The following is a 19,149-nucleotide window of genomic DNA, read 5'->3' on the forward strand; positions in this document are numbered from 1 at the left end:
TATGCCCACCTAACTCCATGGTGCTGTACATGGCCATGATCACTGGGTGCAGCAGCAGGATGTCAAGAAGGCACAGTGGCAGTGTTCTGCTTTGCTGGAGGCACCATGGAGCCCAGGCAATGTCTTAGCTGCTCTTGAAATCTCAAGATGTACCTCAAAGCCCTGCTCAGGTGGGAAATGGGTGGTGGGTTTGTGGGGTGGGTGTCACTCTCTCAGAGTAAAGAGGCAAAGCATGGCCCGCCCCCCCGGCCTTTCAAAAGGGCCAGCAGCTCCCCTTGGCACCAAGGGGCTCCAGGGCACAGCCTTCCCCAGCAGACAAGGTCCCTCACAATGGAACTGGGGGTGCAGGGACTGGGGGGAGGTGGGGTATTCCTGGAGTCGGGACCATCCTAGGAAGGCCAGCTAGCAGCTGAAGCATCGCACGGACCCTGCCCCAATTCCAGTGCAGCTGGAGCAGCAGCAGCGAACAGGCTTCGCGCAGCCGCCAAGATGTTTGCTGGAGCAGAGGCACGCATAAACATTTTGTTTAATCAAGGACTCGGAGTGAACACAGTGTACCCTGGCTCCGTGCAGAGGAACAGCTGCGTCCCTGCGGGGCAGGGCCAGGGCCACCGATCGGCGGTGGCAGAGCGACCTCCCGTGGCACGGTCCCGACCCCGAGGTGCTCAGCACCATCGCTGCGGCGGCAGCAGCAGAAGCCCCATGACACCCATGTTCCCCGTCCCACCACCCTGCTCGGAAGGGAGGCTGTCCCCCGGCTGCAGGCGGCTCTGGCTGCTTCCAGGGCAGTGTGTCTGGCAGCTGTGCGGTGCAAGGCTTGGTTTGGCCCAGCCTTGCTGCAGCTGTGCCGGAACCGAGGGCGAGCTGGGAGAGCCCTGAGCTGCCCTGCTGGTGGGTCTGTGGGCGGTGACCTCATGGCAGTGTTGTATCGAGAGAGCCCAAGACCTTGGCAGTGCCAGTTGCTGTGTTCCCACACGGGCAGCAGGGGATCCCCTCGGGGCCCTCCTGCCCTTCCGGGAATGAGGTATTGAGGCTGGGCACCTCCTGTGCCCCACCAGGCCCCGTGACCACAGCAAGAACAAGGTGAGGTCGGAGCTCTTTCTCTGCAAGCCCTGAGTGAGCAGCACGGGCACCCAACAGCTCCTGGGCCAGCACGCAAGAAGACAGGTGATGGAAACGCGGAGCACAGAATCCCTCTGTGGTGGATCTGGCTTGGAGGAACTGCCATCAAATTCAGGGGTTTTTATCTGGGATCACCTAGGAATTAAGCATCTGACTTACTGTGTTTAAAACTGAACCTTTAAACATCCCTTCCCACTCCACCCCACCCCAGCAGTGTGCTGCACAAATCCCAGGTTTCTTTGGAAGCTTTATTTTAAGGATAAGATTTAAAGGACTCCTTTCACAAAGAATTGTGCTATAAGGTTCTTTTTCTTCTTTCAATTTCCAAAAAGGTATTTTTTATGCATTGGGGACTAGATCCAGAAGAGCTTTGGAGAAAGCTGTGAAGGCAGCCAGACTGCAGTATTGCCAATCAGCGCACGCCTCTTCTTCCCACCAGCTTCACACTCGGCTGCCAAGCCTGTTCCATGGCTTCCCAGGCAATTAGTGGTTACAACACACATCCACACAGCCAGCAGAAGCACTCCAGCTTTCCATGTGTCCTTGATAACCTCTTGTGGTTTTTTAAGCCTTTGGTAGTAATGAAATGACTGAGAATAATGACAAGCATAAACTCCTGGAGTGCAAGACCCAGAAACATGTTTTTCTTCTAAGCAGCTGGTGTCCCTTGGTGGGACAGGTCTGAATGGGTGAGCTTCATTCTGTATTTCCAGTCACCATGCTCTTGGCAATCAGATTGGCGTTAACTGGCTTCTTAGTGTGCATGCAGGGTGGTGTTTGCTCGGTTGGCTGGTTATAGTAACTGAAAAACAGCCCAAATCACTTCAACCTTAGGTTTTCAGACCTTAGTGCTTTATTTCTAGAGTACCTTGTATCCTATTTTTTCCATTTTTTCCATTTTCATCCTCTCCTCTCCTCTCCTCTCCTCTCCTCTCCTCTCCTCTCCTCTCCTCTCCTCTCCTCTCCTCTCCTCTCCTCTCCTCTCCTCTCCTCTCCTCTCCTCTCCTCTCCTCTCCCATCAGGCAGGGAGCAAAGAGTCTTTTTGATAAGATTATGAAAAAAGAACTACTATCAAGATTACTTCAATGTCAGCTTAGGTTTTAGGGGACAGAGGTCAGCCGATGGCCTTCTAGGGTGGGTGTGCTGCAGATTGTTCTATAAATGCTGACGTGTTGACTTTGCAGTCATAAAAGATTTTCACAAGAAATATATCCCTTTGTAGCCTTGCTTTGCACTGATAATTCAATTGCCAACTATGTGGAAGAGATGCAGTAAGGCCCACTCACATGCTGCTTAAATCCTTGCTTTAAAATACATGATTTTTTCCCCAGCATTACCAATTCTTCTGCCCTGAGAGTTGAGGATTATAGAGTACTCTTCCAGTTTCCATAATCAAGCACCTGAACACCTCAGAGCATGTTTAAAAATAAGTGTGATAATAGCAAGCGGAAAGCTTGAGAATGAGGCTCGGTGTTTATAATGCAAAAGAACATTACAATTTGATGTCAACGTTAAACTGATGGTTGTTAATGTCCAATAGGTAGGTAACACCCGACAGAGCGTTTGTGTGCACAGCCTGACCCTGAAGACAGGCTTTTGGATGGGGACGGGCAACCTCTGCAGGAAAGGGAAGCGTCTCCTTCACAGTCCAGCGCAGGAGGTCGGCGCGGGCAGCCCGGAGTCATTGCGGCCGTGGGCTCAGCCCCGGCGCCTCAGACCGCGGCCGCACCTGTCCAGGTGAGGCTGTCAGTGCAGCCCCTGCCCGGGGCGTGTTTCGCTAACCCGCGAGAGCGCCGCTGTCACCTCGCACCAGCACAGCTCGGCTGCGGTGTGCGCCTCCGATCCGTTGCCTTTGTCCCGGAGCAGAGGAGCGGGCCGGCCCGGGGCGGGCAGAGCGGGGCTGAGCGCCGAGCAGCGAGACAAAAGGTGGGCGAGGCCGCCCGTCCCCCCACCCCCGCGGGCACCGCTGCGCTCCTGGGGAGGTCCGGCCCGGTGAGGCCCCCGCGCACGCGGCACCGCGACGATCCCCGGCCCGGGCCGCGGCGGCACGGTCGCCACGGCAACGCGGGCCGTGCGTCTCCCTGACGTCACTTCCGCGCGGGGCGGGGCGGGGCGTCGCGCGCAGTGCAGCCATGGCGCTGTCGCGCGCGGAGCGTTGTCTGGCGCTGCTGCTGCGGCTGCTGTCGCGCGCCTGCCTCGCGCTGCTCGCGCTGCTGCCGCCGCCGCGCGCCGGCTCCGCGCGCGCCTTCCCGCGCGCCGTCCCGCCGCCGCGGCGCGCGCTCCTGCTGCTGCCCGCGCGGCGCCTGGCGGCGCTGCTCCGCGCGCGGCAGGTACCACCCGCGCCCCGGGGAGGGGGGAGCGGGGGGACAGCGGGGCACAATGGGGGGACAGCGGGGCACAGCAGGGGGACAGCGGGGGTCCCGCTCTCCGCCGCCCAGCGGCCGCGCCTGACGGCGGTTCCCGCTGTGCCCCTGCCCAGGTGACATGCATCGAGGTGGTGGAGGCGTACGTGCAGAGGATCAAGGAGGTGAATCACCTCATCAATGCCGTGGTTAAGGACAGGTGAGCTGGGGGTAGACGGCACGGTCGAGGACACAGTGGCTCTCCGCCTGCCTCCCTTCGGGCCCCAGGCCAGGCCGCTGCGCCACGCCAGGGGCTCGGGGATCCCCGCGCTGCCACCGCAGCAGCACCGTGCTGAGCGCCCGGCGGCTGCTTGGCCGGGATGCTCCCGGCTCCGGCAAAGACCAGGCTTCCCTCACAAGCTCCTGCCGCACTTGGGGTCCGCCCGCCCTGCGGGGACCCTCTCCTCTCTGATCCAGCGCCAGAACATCGCCGGGTGCCTTGTTGCAGGTTTGAGGAGGCCCTGCAGGAAGCCCAGCAGGTCGATAAGCTGCTTTCAGAGGGCCCTGGCAATGACTACCTGGAGGAGAAGTTTCCCTTGTTGGGGGTTCCCATCACCGTTAAGGAGGCCTTTTCTCTGTACGGTGGGTTTATCTTTGTGCCTCTCCAGGTCGTGATTTGCTCCCTCTTGGCCAAGTGCTCCCCAGAGTGGTGGGTGGCTGTGGCAGGTGCTTGGAGGGAAGTAGTTTCCCTTTCCCTGCTTTGCACCAAGCTCTGCCCGGGCTTCTGCTTTTGTGTTCTATTGCAGCACACAGGTGCTGCAGAGCTTGTGGTGCCTCAGAGGAGCAGCCCTCACTGGGAACCTGCTTCCTGCAGACCAGGATCGTCTGGGGGCACTGGCCCTGATGCCTCCCTCCTGTTGACCTTGGCACCACAGGGATGCCCAACACCTCTGGCTTGGTCAACCGTCGTAACGTGATCGCCACCTCAGATGCCACAGTGGTGTCGCGGCTGAAGCAAGCGGGTGCCATCCCGCTGGGTGTCACCAACTGCAGCGAGCTCTGCATGTGGTATGAGTCCAGCAACAGGGTCTACGGGCGGACCAACAACCCTTACGACCTGCAGAGGATTGTCGGCGGCAGCTCAGGTGAACCCTGGCACCTCAGCACAGTCCTGCACAAGTGACAGGTTAAAATACAGCAAGGGAAGAGTTCCACGTCTCTGCACGCAGCTATTAATGTGTCCCTGGGCTCTTGCAGAGCTTACAGGCCTCTTTCCTGGGTACCGCTGTAGGCTATTGGGAGGTCCAGCTACTTTGCCTCTTTTGGGTGTTTCATCTGGCATTGCTTCAGTTTGCTCTGTCGTAGTTCAGCAGGAAAATCCCTTTGGCCCGCATTCTCCGGCTGTCCCCCAGCTATCACGAAAGCCAAGGTGCCCCCCATCCCTCTTGCTTTTTAGGCCCCCACCCTCACTGTGAGGTTCTCCTGCTTTGCTGGATGATTTGCACCATAAACCTGTGGGGTTTTGCCATGTTTTCTCCTGTGCAGGTGGGGAGGGCAGTGTCCTGGCAGCTGCCTGCTCAGTCATAGGTGTGGGCTCTGACATCGGCGGCAGCATCCGGATGCCTGCCTTCTTCAATGGAGTCTTTGGCCATAAACCCACAACAGGTAGGGTCGGTGTTGGGGTCTCCTTCTCCTCCCTGCCAGCAGAAATGCCATGAGGTGGAATGGGGGCTGTGGGATGAACCCATTCAGGACACCTCTGTGCTGGTCACTGGTGGGATTGCTGTAAGGAGTCAGGTAACCCCTTGCATGGGACAAGCCAGTTGAGGAAGCACAGCTGGGCTTGGCAGCTGGGAAGCTTTTGGTGATAGAATGCCAGGCACGTGGGAGACAGGAGGGGGTTTACCCAAGTATTGTATCCTCAGAATGGGATGTTTTCACAAGGTTGGGATCTGCTGGGATGTTTCTCTGGCTTTCAGTGTACTGACTGGGTGCTTTTCCTCCCTTCCCCACCCTATGCACCTTGCCATCAGCACTTGTGGGGTGTGCAATCCCTGGGGAGCCATGTCTCCCTGTACCCAAAGACCCCCAGCAGGGCTGCCCTGTCTGGAGATGATACTTGGGGTGGTACCTGACATCTCTGCTCTTAGGGGTGGTGCCCAACGATGGCCAGTTCCCAAACGCTCAAGGCGTGCGGACCAGCTACCTGTGCACAGGGCCCATGTGCCGCTACGCAGAGGACCTGGAGCCTATGTTGAGAGTCATGGCTGGTCCCGGGGTTAGCAAGTGAGTTGTTCCCACTGCTCCCAGCTGCTGAGCTGGAGTCGGCAGCTCTCACAGTGTATTAGTCCTTTGTACGAGACAGGTCTGCACCCCACCCAGTTTGCTTATTACTGATTTCCTTCCTCTGCTCCTGGCTTCAGCAGGACCTTGGCCGCTGGGACTGCCCTTCCCACCACCCATGTGCTCCAGGGAACCGGCAGCCATGAGCAGACTGATAGGTCCCCCTTCACCAGTGAGCTGTCCCACACACCCCTCCCCTCCCAGGGCTGGCCTTCCTCCTGGGTATTACAGGGCCTTTTTCCTGTTGTTGAATGAGTTTTCCATCCCACATCATGGCCAGTTCAGTTCCTTCAGTTCTTGGTCCATGCAACCAAGAGCGTGCTGTGTGCCAGTGAGGAGCAGAACGGAGATGGGGCACATGGGGCAGCCCTCTTTTTTGCCACAGCCTGCACACAGTTGCTCTCTCCATTACCACTTCATTTTTTCCCTGGCTCTTGTGCAATCCCAGCCTTGGCTGCAGCCAGGGTTTGTAATCACAAGGTGCTTCTGGAGAGATGAGAATTTTCCCGACAGAAACTTGCTGGGACTGAGGGGGCGGGTGAGCATCTGGATGCGTTATGGGCAGTAGGTGTCTGTGTGTCTTCAGGTTCTCACCTTGCCTCCCTGGGGGACAGAGCAGGGTCTCCTGAGGACACATAATGAGCTTGTGAGAACCTCTAGCAGCTGCAAAGGAGCTGGGGATGGATTTGTGACAAAGCACCATTCCTTTCCCAGACTGAAACTGAATGAAAAAGTGTCACTGGAGAAAATCAAATTCCACTGCATGGATCATGATGGCGGGTCCATTTTTGTGTCACCTGTGGACAAGGAAATCTTGCAGGCCCAAAAGAAGGTAGGAAGCAGTGGAGGATGGTACTCACTGGGGCGAACCTGAAGATAGAACTTGGGGAGGGGAAAGAGCTGCTCTGTGTGGCTCCTGCAGGGGCCAGTGGGATGAAGGACTGGGGAGGCAGCCTTGCGTCCCAGTCCTGTGCTTTCAGGGGTTAAAAAGTGGAAAGAACTTTTTCTTCTTCAAGGCTAAAGAAGAAACAAGGGGAAGATCTTGCGAGTAGGTCCCCTTACCCTCTTCTCTGTAGTTTCCATGGGCTGATGGCAGTGCATCACATCCTTGTGGAAACAAACCTGTCCTTGCACTTCCCTTCAGGTGGTGGAGCACCTTGAAAATGACCTTGGGGTCCAAGTTCAGCGTGTGGCAATCCACAAGATGAAGTATTCTTTCCAGATCTGGTCAGCCATGATGTCGTCCAAGGACAGCGAGGGGCAGGTGTGTCAGAGTGAGCTGGCAAAGGCACAACTTGGGTGGCAGCAGGGAAGAATCAGCTGTTTGGGGCCAGCTGTGGAGAGCTGTAGGCTTCCAAAACCTGCTCAGGGGCTTTCCCTGCTCCATTTGCCCTCCCAGTCCTCCTTTCTTCTCCTAAAGCTGCACAGCCCCTTCTCCTTTGCTTTCCTGTGGGATGAGGCCATGGCTCTCAGCAGAGGAGCAATGTGGTAATAGGGAGGGGGAGGTTGTTTTGGCACATTGACGTTTTCCGTGCAGGTTGGTATGTCAGCCAAGCAGGGGACATCCTGCCTTGCTCTTTGCCCCGTGCTGTGTCTTCTGACTTGTAGACTGGGATTAACACCCTTTGGGATGCCAGGACAGGTAGGGGACTAGCAGCTTTCCAGCAGGAGGCCTGCCTGTGTTATTTTTCCCTGGAATTGCAGCTGCTGTGCTATGCTCTGTGCATGCAGGAAAGTGTTTCGTAATAAAATAAACTTGTGGGAGCATCATAACTTGTGCATTCCTGGTGCAGAGGCAGTGATGAAACAGCCCAGCACCACCACACTAAGGAGGGCTTATCTGGCTCCTCTGCTCCTTCTTCCTGGTCCCATGGTCATATCATAGGAGGAAATGCCTCCCTTGCATCGTGTCAGTTGGGTGTTGCTTTGGGGGACTCTCCCTTCTCCTTGCTGTCTCTGGCAGGGAAAGATACTCCTGCTGCTGCCCTGGATCAGTGTCAGAGCTGTGGGGCACTCCTGATGGGCATCTCCTGTGTAAAAGCAGGAAGGCCTCACATTGGGATAATGGGACAGCTGGAATTTCACTGTCTCTTGCCAGCCTGTGCCTCCCTGCTGCATGTTGGCTGTGCTGACGGGGCGAGCGGGTGTGTTACAGGAGGCACAAAGATTCACAGACCTGCTGGGGGACCACGGGAAGCCAGTGTGGCCGCTGTGGGAGCTGATGAAGTGGCTCGTGGGGATGTCTTCTCACACTCTCCCAGCTATCGGTAATGCTGCGAGGGGCCCTGGGAGGTGCAGAGGCAGTGGTGGGGTGGGCAAGTTGTTAAATGCAGGTATTACCCGTCCAATGCCCAGTGAAGGAACTCAGGGTTTGCCCTGAGCAGCTTCAGCCTAGTTTTGTAATGACACTCCGTGTCTTTGAGTGACATGCAAGCTCAAGAGAGCTGGGTGGATCTTTGATAAATGGTAGTGGGTATTGTGGGAGAAGAAGTGAGGATGATGGAGCTGAGGGCAGGGTTCACTCCTGCTGTGAGCCCTGCCAGAACTGCTACAGGCTCAGAGGGAACAGTCAGGGTCTGCACTGATCTTATTTCATAGCAGCAGGTACTAGAGAACCCCAATTAGCGCAGTCGTGCTGTCTGTCTAATGAGTGCTGGGGTCGTTCTGCCAGCTCTGCTCAACCCCACTGCCTGGAAGAGCTGGAAGGAAGGGGCAGGCTGAATGCCTTTCCCTTGGCAGAGCTGGGGGGATGCTGCCCACAAAGCTGTGCCAGGGGCAGTCTGCTGTGGCTACTGGCAGAGAGGGGGGTACGTGGGGGGCCTCACCAGAAGCGGGGGATGCTGTGTGTGGCTGGGTAATGTATTTTTGCCCCACACAACTCACAGTCCTCACTCACTCTTGTCCCCATTTCTACCTTTCGCTGCAGCCCTCGGACTGACAGAGAAGCTGGTGAACCTCAACCTCAGTGGGAAGGCCAAGCTGGTGAGCATGGGGAAGAGCCTACAGGAGGAGATGGAGGCGCTGCTGGGGCCGGATGGGGTGCTCCTCTACCCCTCGCACCCCACCATCGCCCCCAAGCACCACTCCCCCATCTGCATGCCCTTCAATTTTGCCTACACAGGTGAGCAGCCCTGGCTCCTGTGGGGTTGCAGCTCGGGCTGCCGGGATGGTCTCACCCATGGCAGCAGTGTGGGCTGGCAGCTGGGGTGTTGAACCCAGAGTGTTCTCATTGCTGATGGTGGGCTGTGCAGCAAAGAAGGGGGTCTTGCTGCTCCAGAGAGTGGGGCAAGGGTTGTTGTGCTTCCTGCTGTGTGGCATCTTTTACCTTTTCCAAGTCTGAATTCTGTGTGTGATATTGGGGGCCTCCGTGCCCCAGAGGTGTTACAGCTGCCACTGCAGTTTAGCAGGAACCTGAGAGCCTCCATCTCTTGGGGTACAGCCTGGGGCTCCCTGTGTGGGTCCCATGTGGTCTGGACACCTCAGTGCTAGTGTCAGTGCTGCCTGGCTTTGGAGTGATGGAGGGCTGGTGCCTGGGGCAGGAATGTCCCATATTTGGCATGCCATGGTGTGTGCCATCCTTGATGTGGGCACTGTGAGTCTCTGACCAGTGATGTCCTTTGTCTCAGCAGTGCTGCATGAAGCACCAGCTCCCAGGATCTTGGTGCTGTGTAGCAGCAGCTTGCCTGCCTGGGGTGGGAGAGCCAGGCAGCGATGGTTTCCAGTCACTGTGCTCACTCTGATCCATCCAACCTTCTCTCTTGCAGCCATCTTCAATGTCCTGGGCCTGCCGGTGACCCAGTGCCCGCTGGGGCTGGGCAGCGAGGGGCTGCCACTGGGCATCCAGCTGGTGGCAGCCGCCTACAATGACCACTTGACACTGGCAGTGGCCCAGTACCTGGAGAAGGCCTTTGGAGGATGGGTTTTACCGGGGAAGGTTTAGCCTTGGGAGGCAGGGACAGAGACAATGGCAAGTGCTGATGCTTGATCCCATCATGGCACTGCCTGCTCCCTCTGCATCCCCCTGTGGCACCCTCTCTCACAGAGAGACCTGCCTTCCCTGAACCCCCCAGGAGCCCCAGTGCTGCAGTCTGAGGATGTCCTGCCTGCATCCTGCCTGCAGTGGGCACCCACCCACCTCTTCCAGACCGTGGAGTTGGCCAGCTCTGTGACCCTTCTGCTTTCAGAATGCTGAGTGAGAGCTGGGCAGAGGATGTGCTTCCAGACTGCTGGGGCCAGCTGTGCAGCACCCCTCGGGGCTGCCTGGGCCCATGGGGGTCCTCCTTGGCCTGACCCTACCCACAGGGCTGGACTGTGCCTGCTGCACCCAGGCTTGCCAGCCTCCACAGTCCTCCCAAGTTCCTGCAGGCTTCCTCCCCACCCTGACCAAGAAGGGGGAGAGAGGGGCTGAGGGGGCTGGAGGAGCCATAGGCTGCCTCACCAGCAGCACTTTGTGGGGTGGTGGGTGTCTGCAGCTGTCAGGCACAGCTGAGAGCATTTGCAGCACTGGATGAAGCATTTCCTGCTTGTGTCTTCCCCTTCTCTCTGGAGGGATCATCCTGCCTGACTGGCATCCCCTGCCACCTGTCCTGCTGAGCTGCCTGGCCTCTGCCCCAGGAGCGGACATGGACAGCGATGTGAGTGGCTCGTCTGAGCAGGCAGCAAGCACAAGGTGTTCTCATTGAGGGAAGTATTAAAGAGCCTGTCCAGTCTACTGTGGCTGTGTGTCCTTTTCCTCGTGGCTGTTACCCTGCCAGCTCCCATCAGGCCGCAGCCCATCTCTACCAGGGATGTGTCAGGGCTGCCCAGCTGCTGGCCATTGGAGTGGTGCAGGGACAACTGTGGGGATGCTGGCATTGGCCCCAGGGGTGGCACTTGGCCACTCCAGGACTCTTGTTTTGGAATGGCCAGGCTGACAGTGACTCCTGGGCTCCTGGCAGAGCTGAAGGGTGCTTATGAGCCCCACATGCTGCCATCAGTGGCTCTGTTGGTCTTGTAATGGTTGCACAGCTCCTGGGAAGAACAAGCACAAGCCAGAGGCCTGGAGCTCTTGAGGGTGATGCAGAGCCACATGCAGGTCCCTTGTGCTCTCCCGGGCAAAATGAGGGGCCCCAGCCCTGTGTGTCCAGCCTGTAGCACTGATCTTGGCAAGGATAAAACCTGGTATTGGTTTTGCTGGGATGTCCTGACCTGTGTCTGCCCTGCCATGTGTCACCCCTGGCCTGACCCTTATGCTTCTCTGTCCCCACACCACTGATGGTCCCCGCAGGGGTAGCATAGGAAGCTGCGATGGCGTGCTGGGACAGGCTGTTCCTCAGCCTTGGTGTGCAGAGGGCACTGCTGAGCGGCTGCGCCCAGCTGGGACGCTGCTAGCAAGGAAGCAGGGAAGGAAAAAAACAAACCCTGGCTCAGCAAAGGAGGTACAAACCACCCAAGTCAAATCACGTCTCCCAGCGTGGTGGCACAGATAACACGGACCTGTCCCCCATCTGGAGGAAGCCGGGCAGCTGAGCAGACCGTGGTAACGCTTCCTGTGAGCACTCGGAGCCAAACGTGGGGTTGCTGAGCTGAGGCTGTTGCGTTTAACAGAGCGTGGTGGGCAAGGTGGGTTCCTGATACCGCAGAGAGAAAATGCTGGATCAAGGTAGGGGGGAGTGCTGGTGCTTCAGGGTGGTGTGATGGGGATGCAGACAAATCCCCACAATCTCAGTTATTGCCACAATATGGGGAGGGTTGCTGGGATTTTCCCTCTGGCCATGGCAAAGGGGAACGGATGTGCTGGGGCTCAGAGGGGGGCTGGCAGGGACCAGTCTGCAGTCAACCTCGCTGCTTCAGGGAAGCATTGGCCCCCTTGTGCTGCTTTCTGCAGTGGGAACAGCCCTGTCCCTGCCTGCATAGGCAGCCGGTGCTAGGGTCTCCATCAGTTCCCCAGCTCTGTGACTCCACAAACCCCCGGAACAGTCCTGGAGACTCCTTCTCCCTCCAGGCAGAAAAGCTGCTGCCTTCAAAAGGCTCTGTTGCAAGGCCAGGAGGGCTCTTGCTGGCCTCAGGGTGGGGGGAATCCCTAGACCAACTGCCTGTGCTTCGGCTCTGATGTTTCAGAGGTCTCACCTCAGCCCTCGCCCACAGTTTACAGCTGCACGTCCCTGCTTGTTGACTGTTCCTCTTTGTTTCAAGCTCTTAATGCTGCAAGGGACAGAGAAAGCATGGGGGGAATGTTTTGTACCCACGTGCTGAGGTGGTAGCACTTGTAACACTAGTGCAGAGTCAATGTGAAATGGGAAGAGAGAGTGGCAGTGGTGAGCCAGCCCCGTGGGTGTCCCGTCTGGCCAGGGGTGATTCCGCCCCTCCGCCTCTGGAGGTGGCCCTGGGCTCCCCACCTTCACGGGGGAATGTGTCCCCACAACCAGAAGGTTGGTGTGGTGGCCTCAAAACCCTTGCACGTCTGCTCCAGGAGAGGAAGGTTACCTCCATGACCGTCAAGAGCAGGGAAAGATTCCTGGTGGCTGAATGGTGGGGCAAGGCCAAGGTAAGGAGAGACTGGCCAGGTGTCAGATGCAGGTGTCCAGCAGGATCAGCCTCTGCTGTGGTTTGCAGTCTGAGGTCTCTTCTTACAGCCCGAGAGGGTCCCTCATTGTGCCCCATTTTGCCTTGTGGGTGCCGTCACACATGGCCAGGGAGGCTGTGGGATGGCTGGGGGTGTCCTCGAAGTGGTGTCACAGGTTGTGCCAGTGTGAGTCATGCCCAGAGCTGGGCTGAGTCACCTCCCCAGTGGTGTGAGCATCAGGTGAGAAGCTTTCTCAGACCCATATCCCAGTGACAAAGGCAGCATGGCTTCTCGCCACAGGGTGCCAGAGGTGGGTGCAACAGAAGGTCACTGCAGCACGTGCACAGTGCCACAGCAGTGTGGCAGCTGTCCACTGTCCCTGCAGGTTCACTTACCACCACAGCCCTGAAGGCATCTGCCCCTCCACTGTGGACACCTCTGTGCCATAATAGGTATGTGGACTTCATGGGGCAGTGTCACTGGCTGAAGCTTCTGAGAATAATACCCTGTTTTTAATCTCAGGTCCCAGCAGCCCGTCATGTCTGTGGGTAGCGAAACAACTCCAGCACACCCGTCCCTTTCCGTGGCCCCCGGCGCGGCAGCGTAGTGTGGGGGCAGATGGATGGGCTGTGGTAGGATGAGCCCTGCCCTGCACCTGCTGCTGTTCCTGGCCAGCTGCTCCCTGCTCCAGGGTAAGCTAGTGCTGAAGATGTCACCACAGTCTGGGGGGGTGGGGCCCTGGCTGCAGGGCAGGGGGAGGCACAGGGTCACCTCTCACACCTACTGAAGGTACCTGGGAAGAGGAGGGGCCCAAGTGGTCATCGAGGTGTGATGAGAAAGTGTCTTGGGGTGACTTTATGATGTGTATCCCCTCTCACTGCTCTATGCCCAGAAATTTTAAGTTTTGTGCCTGCTTTGCTTTCTCCTAATTCTTATCTCACAGAAGGAAAATAAGTAAGTAATGGATATTTTGAACCAAACCACTACAGAAAGAAAACCCCAGGATCAGCAGCAGCTGTGTCAGGGTGTTGTCCCTCCTGTTTTGTCAGCTGTGTCTCTGCTTTGGCAGAAGCATGGACAAGGTGCTCTCAGTGTGCGAGGCACTGGGGGGATGGAGGTGCTGAGCACCTGCTTTGAAGTCAGTGTTTGCCCATGCTGGGCTGAAGCTTGGGAACCTGTGCATCAGGCCACAAGGTGACTCTGCAGGACGCTGCCCCATGCCCCTCTCCTCCCTCTCCAGGGATGCTACTGCGTCCACGGGATGTGAAGCTGGAGGCACGGAACTTCCACGTCTGGCTGCACTGGAAGCCAGACCCCAGCTCACCCAGCTATGCCACTTACGAGGTGGAGTGGAGGAACAGGTAGGTGGGGAGGAAGGGGTGAAGGGATCTGGTCTTCTTACACCCTGGCAGAGGCTGTTGGGGACCCCTGGCAGCCAGAGGACTGCTGTCTGGCAGTAAATGCCACAGAGTGACAGAGCAGTGGAGTTGGCTTGTCCCACCCCTGCACATGCAAGGTCAGCTCAGGACTGTGTCCTGGTGGGTTTTGAACAACTTCAGGACAACCTCCCTGGACAGCTTGGTCCCTTTCCTGGTCACTTGCCCAGTAACAAACTAAGGGGTTGCTTTTGGACTGAGGTTTTGGATTTGGGTTTTTTTCCATTATGCTAAATGGAATTTCCTGTATTTCAACCTGTGCCTGCCGCCTCTTGTCCTTTTGCCAGGCACCACTGAAAGGAAGGCTCTATCCTCTTTTCTCCATGTTGATAAGACCCCCCCCCCAGCCAAAGTCACCTTTCTCTGAGGCTCAGCTGTCGCCACTCCCTCAGTTTCCCTCATACCACAGAGCCTCAACAGCCTCAACCCCTTGGTTGGTGGGTTCTCCCTGCCATGACTGTGTGTTTTCTCATTGTGGAGAGCACAGGTCAGGGCACAGTGCCAGGTGCCATCTGTCCCCAGGAGGGAGTCAGCTTGCTGGTGATACCCCTCCTCATGCATCCTGGGATGCTGTTGGCTCATACCTGGGCTTTCCTACACTTTCCACCTGGGCAGGATGGCGGCATCTGGGCAGCCCTCCCTTTGGGCTGAGAAGGTGCTGAAAAGAAGCAATCCCTGTGCTTTCTCCCTGGGCAGAACCTCGAACTGGACAAAGGCAGATGCCTGCGGGGGGAACAGCAGAAGCTCCTGGGTGTGTGAGCTGTATTTTGACAGGATTCACGATATCTACTGGGCACGGGTGAGAGCGGTGGCCAGAGGTGAGCAGTCCGAGTGGGCCAGTTCCAGCGAGCTGCAGCTATACAGAGACAGTAAGGACCGGGAGCTGCTCCAGCTGGGCTCTTCCTGGGGGGCCAAGAGGGAGAGGGGTCCTTGGAGAGATCTGATGGGATATAGTGGGAAACCATATGAGGATACTGGAGGGAAAAGAGCCAAGAGACCTAACCAGAGGAAAGGGATGGGGCAGAGCTGCTGGAGGGGGGCTGGTGAAGAGCAAAAGGACAGAGGAGACACAGTGAGGTGAGAACCATGGATAGGAGGCCCCAGGCCAGCAAGGCACCATGAGAATTTGGGTCTCTGGGGAACGCAGCGAGATGGGGCAGGAAAGGATATGATTCTCATATCTCCGTATATGAGAATATGAGCCTTTTGAAAGGCTCACCTTCCTCCCCTGTCATGGTCTGGGAGTTTTTGCCCCAGCAAGATGAAGCTGGTGCAGGCAGGGGCAGAGCCTCTGGTGATCCACTCACCCTGACTATTGTGTTTGCCAGATGTGGGAATGTGCCTCTTCTCAGTCACAGACTGGCTGTTCTGTCCAAAAAACCTGATGGTTTCTTGGAGCTAGAAAATTTTCAGGACCCTGCCCTGACCCCCATCACAGGGGTTGTTGCAATAAACTGAATGTGTGAGCAGCTAAATGGGTTCTACGTTGGCAGTTTGCGTTCCCTTGTTCATTCCCTCTGCATCCAACTGGCATGGAAATGGGTGCACTCAGAAAGTGATTGCTGGCCTTGGCAGTGGGTTTCCAGGCCCTGGTGGACGGCTCAGGGGTGAAGGCCTCAGCAGTGGGAGCCGGTGGTGCTGCAGGTCTGTCAGTGTGAAGACGAGGCAGAAGCAGTGCTGGCTGTCATGAAGACCTGGTGGCTGCCATTCCTAGAGCTGGTTTCAGAGCACAAAGTGTCATCAGGCAAGACCCAAGGAGCTTCTGTGCTCTGGGAAGGGAATGTCAGATAGAAAAATATCATTTCTAGAGAAACAAGATGCCTGCCTTCCTTTGAAGGCCTTAATTTTCTATTTTTTTCCCCCCTCCCTACAGCAATTGTTGGCCCCCCCAAGTTGTCCTGGCTGCTACAGGATCAAATCCTCAGCGTAAACATCACCACACCACTCACTCCCTACCGGAGAAGAGCTGGTTCCTACAAGCCAGTCGACCGAGTGCTGCTGAAGCTGTGGTACTGGCTACACCTGTACGAGGGGAACCTGCTTGTCCAGCAGGTGCGTGGTAGCTGGGCAGGGCCCAGAGCTGCAGGGCTTGCACAAGCTCTCCGGGTGCAGCAAAGCCACTATCTCAGGTTGCAGTGGTGTGGGGGTGGCTTTGCCACAGCCATGCCCACACCTGGCTGTGCATGCAGGTGTCAGGTGCTCTGTACCCTCAGTCTGGGGCTCCCACCTCAGCGAGGCAGGAGACCCCTTCCCTCCCCTGGGTAAGAAGAACTGGACTGGTTCTGTTCAGATGAAAGGTGATGCCACAGGTGTTTCAGGAGATGCTCTGGGACCTGAACACCTCCTGGGGCAAAGAACCGAGTGTCGGAGGTGCCCAGGAGGAGGGACCATGGGGCAAGTGCGATGCTGAGGCTGCACAGAGCAGTGGAGCCATGCACAAACCCCACCTCCAGCCACTGTGGCCACCTGTCGCATCTGCTTTCAGGTACCCTGCAAACGGAGCAGTGAGGAAGTGCCTTGCACCTTTGGGCATCTGAAGCCCAGCACACAGTACTGTGTCCGGACGGTGGCTGCAGACATGGCAAGGGAGCGGAGCCAGGAGGCTGAGCAGTGCCTGATGACTCCAGCAGGCCCTGCAGGTGGGAGGACTCTCACCATCTCAGCTGGCATGGTTGCATCTCAGGTCCTGCTCATAGCACAAACTTGCGTGTAGATGTGGGCCCCTCACCCCCAGCCACTGTGGTCAGGGTTGTTGCCCAGTGCTGCCCAGTGGGGACCTCTCAGGGCAATGCTTTCTCGTCATCTGCCTTGGGCTTGCCTCCTGAAACATCTCAGCCTGGCATGGATGGGAAACACTGATGGAGGGTGGGCTGGGAGGGATGTGTTTGAGTGACCCCTCAGCCTGCTGTGACCTCCCAGCAGGCTTTCCCTGGGTCCTTGCCATGCCGAGTGCCTTCTTCCTGCTGCTGCTACTGAGTGTGGCTGGGCTCTACTTCATCCAGCTGCATGTCTTGCCCAGCCCTCCGGAGACGCGCCTCCCAAAAGCACTGGTGAGTGAAGATCCTCCTCCAGCCTCTGCCTTCTGTGTAGCCATAGCCGAGCCAGGGTTCCCTGCATTTGCAGGGGCTCAGCACCTCCTTTCCTCCAACTCTCACACCACCAAGCCCATCTTGGTACCCAGGTGCCTTCCCTGCTGTCTGAAGCACGGTCCCCCAAGGAGAAGGTACTGGTGGAGGGCATCAGTCAGCCATCCATCACAGTGGAGGATGGGGTCTCAGGCAGCGCAACCCTCAGTGTTCAGCAGTTTTTCACTCCTAAGCTGGCAGGGCTTTGGCCGGCTGAGGCTGACCATGTCACTGCTTGTGTCCTCACAGGCTCTCCAGAACAGCGAGCTGAGTGTGGCCATACAGGTGCCTCCCCTCGAGCTTGAGGAGAACCCACTGGCCCTGTTCCTGCAGACTGAGCTCCCCTCCCACAGGCCATCCACAGCTGGGCAGGCATCAACCACAGTCCCACAGCTCCTCTGCGGCCTTGCCCAGGATGTGAGTGGCTACTGTGGCAATGGGTTTGGCCCAGACTGCCCTGAGGGAAGGGACCCATCCTGCACCCACAGCCAGCTGGGGCACGCCTGGGATTCCCAGGTCCCATCACGGCTGGAGAAGGATGGGGAGACAGGTGATAGGGATCATGTGCCAGAACAGCTGGTGCCAGTGGGACTGACTGGAAACAGCTACATAGGTGACAGGGACAGCCAGACACCTCAGATATGGCTCCCCCTGCACCTCCAGCTTTACTTTAAAGGCCAGTGCCCAGCCCTGGGCGCAGGCAGCCACCTTCCTCTGCCCGTGCCGAGCAGGAGCTGCAGCCAGGAGTACCTGCAGGAGAGTCTCGGCACGGCTGGACACTGGGTCCGGCTCAGCTCCGTGAAGATCCCGGCCAGTGCGGAGGAGGAGGGAGGGCAGCTCCTCTCTGCTCCCCAGCCCCTGCTGGGCGGCGAGACTGAGCCGGAGCCAGGTGACAGCGCCGTGCAGCGAGGCTACTCGGAGCAGGCAGAACTGGGTGTCTCCAGCCCCTGCCAGCTGCTCCCCTCGCCCCTCAGCGTCCTGCGGGCGCCTGCCTTCTCTGGCTACGAGCCACGTGCCCCATCTGGCAGTGAGAAGTGGGGGCACCCTGGAGCTCCCGGGCTATGACGCCTGCCTGTCCCAACCTGCTGGTGCCGGGCTGGGGATGGGACTGGGGCAGGCAGAGGCATATTCCGGGCACGACCGCCAAGGATGGGCGCGATCCAGAGCTTTCCTCTGGGGTTTGGTGCTCTTGAGACAAAGCATAAGGAGCATGGACCAAAGCTGAACACCCAAAACTCTTATCTATTTATCTGTCTGTATGTGTGCATGTATGGTACAGTACCTATACTAATGCAAATGTATGTAACACTCATATATACATATATATTTATAAAGCTCTTTAATGAAAGGATGTTGGGGTTTTTTACTTCTGTGGAAATGCTGATCGTGTGCTGGAGCTGGTTTTAAATATCACTAATTTATTATAGAAAACTGGCTTCTCTGTTCATTGTTTCTGTGTTGGAGACACAGCACGGCCCTTCCCTGTGCAGCAGTCAGGAAAGGCACTGGGTAAACTTGGGGTTTTCCTGGCAGAAAATTGCACCCACAATCTCTGTCTCGCCATCCTGTGGGAAAAGACTGGTTTTTAGCACCATGGGGATACATTTATTATTCCTGCTGCCAGCACTGGAGTGATTTACAACTGAGAAGCTCTGCCCTGCAGCTGTCCCTTGGGATGTGTTTTGAGGCTGTGCCTGAAGCCACAGAGGCAAGGGGAAACATCCTTGTGCTGTGCCACAGGCTGGGATCAGTGGAGTCAAAATGTGGTGACAAATCCAGGCTCCTGGACCCACAAGAATTACTCTGGATCTGGGAAGAGGTGAGAAATGGGTGTCTAGCATCCAGGCAGCTGGTGGAGGGGATGGAGGTACAGTGCTGCCAGTCTTGGGGAGCCTTTGGGGCTGTGCAGAGCCATGTTCCAACCCTGTGAGTCACCCCTGACACCCCAGCCATGTTCCATCCCTGCCTTGTACTGCAGGCTGACCCCACAAAGGTCCATGAGGGAGCAGAGATCCACCTGCAGCCGGGGGAGGACCCCACACCAGATGCCCGAATGAGGCCATGACTCCATGGGAAGCTCATGGCTGGAGTGAGCTCCTGGCAGGCAGGACCTGTGGCCCCATGGAGAGAGGAGCCCAAGCTGAAACAGGTTTGCTAACAGGACTTGGGACCTTGTAGGGAGAGCGATGGAGCAGCTTTGGGGTGTGCCTGGCATCCAGCCCAGGTCAATCCCACAC

The 19,149-nt window shown here is 57.4% G+C and overlaps 2 protein-coding genes across 10 annotated transcripts; both read left to right on the forward strand.

Moving 5' to 3' along the window:
* The first annotated feature begins 3,236 nt into the window (after positions 1–3,236).
* FAAH2 (fatty acid amide hydrolase 2) lies at positions 3,237–10,516 on the forward strand. 3 transcript variants are annotated; one of them, XM_032123568.1, is made up of 13 exons: positions 3,237–3,452; positions 3,602–3,684; positions 3,973–4,106; positions 4,400–4,609; positions 5,010–5,129; positions 5,615–5,750; positions 6,522–6,639; positions 6,952–7,071; positions 7,345–7,449; positions 7,963–8,074; positions 8,734–8,928; positions 9,572–9,774; positions 9,850–10,516. In XM_032123568.1, the coding sequence occupies exons 1-12, from the start codon at positions 3,255–3,257 to the stop codon at positions 9,745–9,747; spliced, it is 1,707 nt and encodes a 568-aa protein (XP_031979459.1). In that variant the 5' UTR covers positions 3,237–3,254; the 3' UTR covers positions 9,748–9,774; positions 9,850–10,516. The 3 variants fall into 3 exon arrangements, with proteins under 3 accessions (XP_031979459.1, XP_031979458.1, XP_031979460.1); XM_032123567.1 differs by having other exon boundaries at positions 9,572–10,516; XM_032123569.1 differs by lacking the exon at positions 7,345–7,449 and having other exon boundaries at positions 9,572–10,516.
* Positions 10,517–10,616: 100 nt separating this feature from the next.
* Positions 10,617–18,263, forward strand: LOC116450795 (interferon lambda receptor 1-like). Of its 7 annotated transcripts, none has more exons than XM_032123570.1 (8): positions 10,617–11,408; positions 12,874–13,043; positions 13,592–13,712; positions 14,484–14,656; positions 15,661–15,839; positions 16,273–16,426; positions 16,707–16,837; positions 17,162–18,263. In XM_032123570.1, the coding sequence occupies exons 2-8, from the start codon at positions 12,974–12,976 to the stop codon at positions 17,975–17,977; spliced, it is 1,644 nt and encodes a 547-aa protein (XP_031979461.1). In that variant the 5' UTR covers positions 10,617–11,408; positions 12,874–12,973; the 3' UTR covers positions 17,978–18,263. The 7 variants fall into 7 exon arrangements, with proteins under 7 accessions (XP_031979461.1, XP_031979464.1, XP_031979466.1 ...); XM_032123573.1 differs by having other exon boundaries at positions 16,710–16,837; XM_032123575.1 differs by having other exon boundaries at positions 14,484–14,605.
* Positions 18,264–19,149: the final 886 nt, after the last annotated feature.

This window comes from Corvus moneduloides, chromosome 14, assembly GCF_009650955.1.
Source record: "Corvus moneduloides isolate bCorMon1 chromosome 14, bCorMon1.pri, whole genome shotgun sequence".
In the NCBI taxonomy this organism is placed as follows: Eukaryota; Metazoa; Chordata; class Aves; order Passeriformes; family Corvidae; genus Corvus; species Corvus moneduloides.

Coding starts and splice junctions, on each gene's coding strand:
- FAAH2 (XM_032123567.1), top strand. CDS start 3,255: ATGGCGCTGTCGCGCGCGGAGCGTTGTCTGGCGCTGCTGCTGCGGCTG. Junction 4,107..4,399: donor GGAGGCCTTTTCTCTGTACG/GTGGGTTTATCT, acceptor TTGGCACCACAG/GGATGCCCAACACCTCTGGC. Junction 7,450..7,962: donor CCTTTGGGATGCCAGGACAG/GTAGGGGACTAG, acceptor GGTGTGTTACAG/GAGGCACAAAGATTCACAGA.
- LOC116450795 (XM_032123570.1), top strand. CDS start 12,974: ATGGGCTGTGGTAGGATGAGCCCTGCCCTGCACCTGCTGCTGTTCCTG. Junction 14,657..15,660: donor GCTGCAGCTATACAGAGACA/GTAAGGACCGGG, acceptor CCCTCCCTACAG/CAATTGTTGGCCCCCCCAAG. Junction 16,838..17,161: donor CGCGCCTCCCAAAAGCACTG/GTGAGTGAAGAT, acceptor GTGTCCTCACAG/GCTCTCCAGAACAGCGAGCT.